Raw genomic sequence first — 2444 nt, forward strand, 5'->3', positions numbered from 1 at the left:
CCTGCCTCTGCCTCCCGAGTGCTGGGATTAAAGGCGCGCGCCACCACAGCCCGGCTACCTTCTAGAATTTAATTAACACATCCTGGAAATAATCGGCAGAAAATTCTCTGCAAGCTAGATAGGCTGTAAGGGAATTACTGGCAAAGACCTAGGCCTGAGACAAACCCAGTAGCCTACTGCTGAGCTGCAGCAGCTGATGGGATAGTACTTCAGAATGATACTGTATGAGCTAGGATGTTCACTCACTGGCTTCTTGCCATGCCTCATGAGTAAGCACTAATCCTAACTGTCATCTACAATGAGAAACTGAGCTAGAGATTAAGTAATTAAGTGTCAAAACCCTTTCTGTAATTAGCACAGAAGCACTATAAATTGTGTTTCCACTGAAAGCAAAAAATAAACAGCTATGAAAATTCTACCATAAGGAAAAAATAAATGGGGCTGACAACATGGCTCAGCATGCCTGTTGCACAGGCCTGGTAACCAGAGTTTGATTCCCAGAACATGATAGAAGAAGAGTAGCATGTTATGGTAGTTGTTCACACACACACACACACACACACACACACACACACACACACACACACACACACAAAATAAAAGACAAAAAAAGGGAAAAATGTTTAACCTGAAGGAAACAAAATGTCTAACCAGTCAGACATTATATGATGTATATACATCAAATATGTACAAGTTTTATGTTTCCATGTATCCATTCACATTTTTATAGTCTAATAACATTGTGAGGAAATTAATGTCCATAGACGTTTGCATGCATGATAAGACAAGGTGGAGAAGAAAGCTGACTTCTATGAGGTATAGGATTTTGGTGCTCTTCATGACACTTACAGCCCACTTTGAATGTTTCCTTCTTCGAAGCCTTCCTATTCACTTTTTCCTCTATCCTGAACAGTAATGCACAAGTGCTTTCAATTTAGGATGACGCATGAATAATGTTCACAGGAGGTGGGAAGGGAGAGAGTGGGCAGATAGTAGCCAGAAGGGAAAGAGACGCTAACTGTGGGTGCCTGAAGTCCATAAAATTATGTGTTTTGTGGAATGGAAGTAACTTACGTATAGGTTGGAAACTGATCAGTGAATTTACTCATTTAATCAGTTAACAGGAATGAGCACTTTATTTTAAGAAGCAGTATTTTAAAGAAAAGGGTACAAGAAAGAAAGTAATTATCTGGGTTTCTGGCTCTTATCCTCCTTTAACCTACTACTCTCCAATATCTAGCCAGATCACTTTTCTTTTTACAATATACATATATATATATATATATCCCAGATACTGAACATGTGTCTATAATTGCTCATCAATATGAGTATATGCTATCTTATCTCTAAACCATTTAAAAGTACTTTGCAGAAGGTGGATCTCTGAGTTAGAGTCCAGCCTGGCAGTCAAGGCTACATGGCAAAATCCTCTCTCAAACCCTGTCTTTTTTTAAGTGGTGGTGGTGGGGGGGGGGAGTTAACTTGCAAAGATGTGATCTACTGCCCTTCTGGCCCAAAAGCTTCTGCTGTCATCTTTTAATAGTTCTTTCTTCTCATACATAACTATAATATCATTATCATGACTAAGAAAATGCGACTGTCTAATGTCAAAATATCAAAAAATAAATTCCTCATAACTTTTGATATTTATTCAACACCATCTTCCAAATTAATAACCTTTTGTTTTCTATAGGTTATGTCTCAAATGAGTACCTGAGACACATTGTTGAGATTCTCACATTTCTCAAATCTATTTCTGATGTTATCTCAAACACCAATTTCTTGTCAATTTTTAACAGAATGCTATTAATTACTCTAGTTTTTAAGTCTACAAGCTGGACATAATGGTGTATGCCTGTAATCCTAGCACTCTGGAAATGAAGGGAGGAGGAACTGAAGTTCAAGATACTCACTGAGTTTGAGTCTAGTCTGCCCTAAGACCTCAAAATAACAAAAATTCCTATGACAGCTAAATTGCTACACAATATAATAAATTACTAGCCAAAATAAAAATATAGCCCTAGCCCTCAAGAGATTATGAAAGGAAAATTCCAAGTTTGAAGTAAACTTGGCCTACTTAAGTTTTTGTTTCAAAACAAACAATCAAACAAAAAGTTCACCATCTTACCCATCCATAAGCAGTACTTCTTTCGTGCTCTTGAGTGAAGTCAGCTACATAGGCAAATATTACAGAGAAAGTAACTGAGAAGACTCCAGATACAGAAATCATGCCAAAATACCACCTATAAAAAGATAGTTTTAAAAAGAATATGATTAAGAACATCATCTTCTGTTAGCTGAAAGATTATTTTAATTACTCAAGTTTTATAATCAAAGGCAAAGATATCATGTGACTATTATAAACTAATGAAAATAAACTCCCGTATCTGCATATATGTTTAAAGATAAATATAAAATTAACTGGAGGTTTTTTTTTTTTTTTT

The 2444-nt window shown here is 36.3% G+C and overlaps 1 protein-coding gene across 1 annotated transcript in view; it reads right to left on the bottom strand.

Moving 5' to 3' along the window:
• Positions 1 to 2444, bottom strand: part of LOC101980889 (hippocampus abundant transcript-like protein 1) — a 40385-nt gene that overhangs the window by 14951 nt on the left and 22990 nt on the right. Inside the window, exon 5 of the mRNA XM_005371654.1 lies at positions 2129 to 2243. Within this exon, the coding sequence (XP_005371711.1) occupies positions 2129 to 2243 (115 nt within the window). The remainder of the gene's footprint in view (positions 1 to 2128; positions 2244 to 2444) is intronic.

This window comes from Microtus ochrogaster, unplaced genomic scaffold (assembly GCF_000317375.1).
Source record: "Microtus ochrogaster isolate Prairie Vole_2 unplaced genomic scaffold, MicOch1.0 UNK118, whole genome shotgun sequence".
Lineage (NCBI taxonomy): Eukaryota > Metazoa > Chordata > Mammalia > Rodentia > Cricetidae > Microtus > Microtus ochrogaster.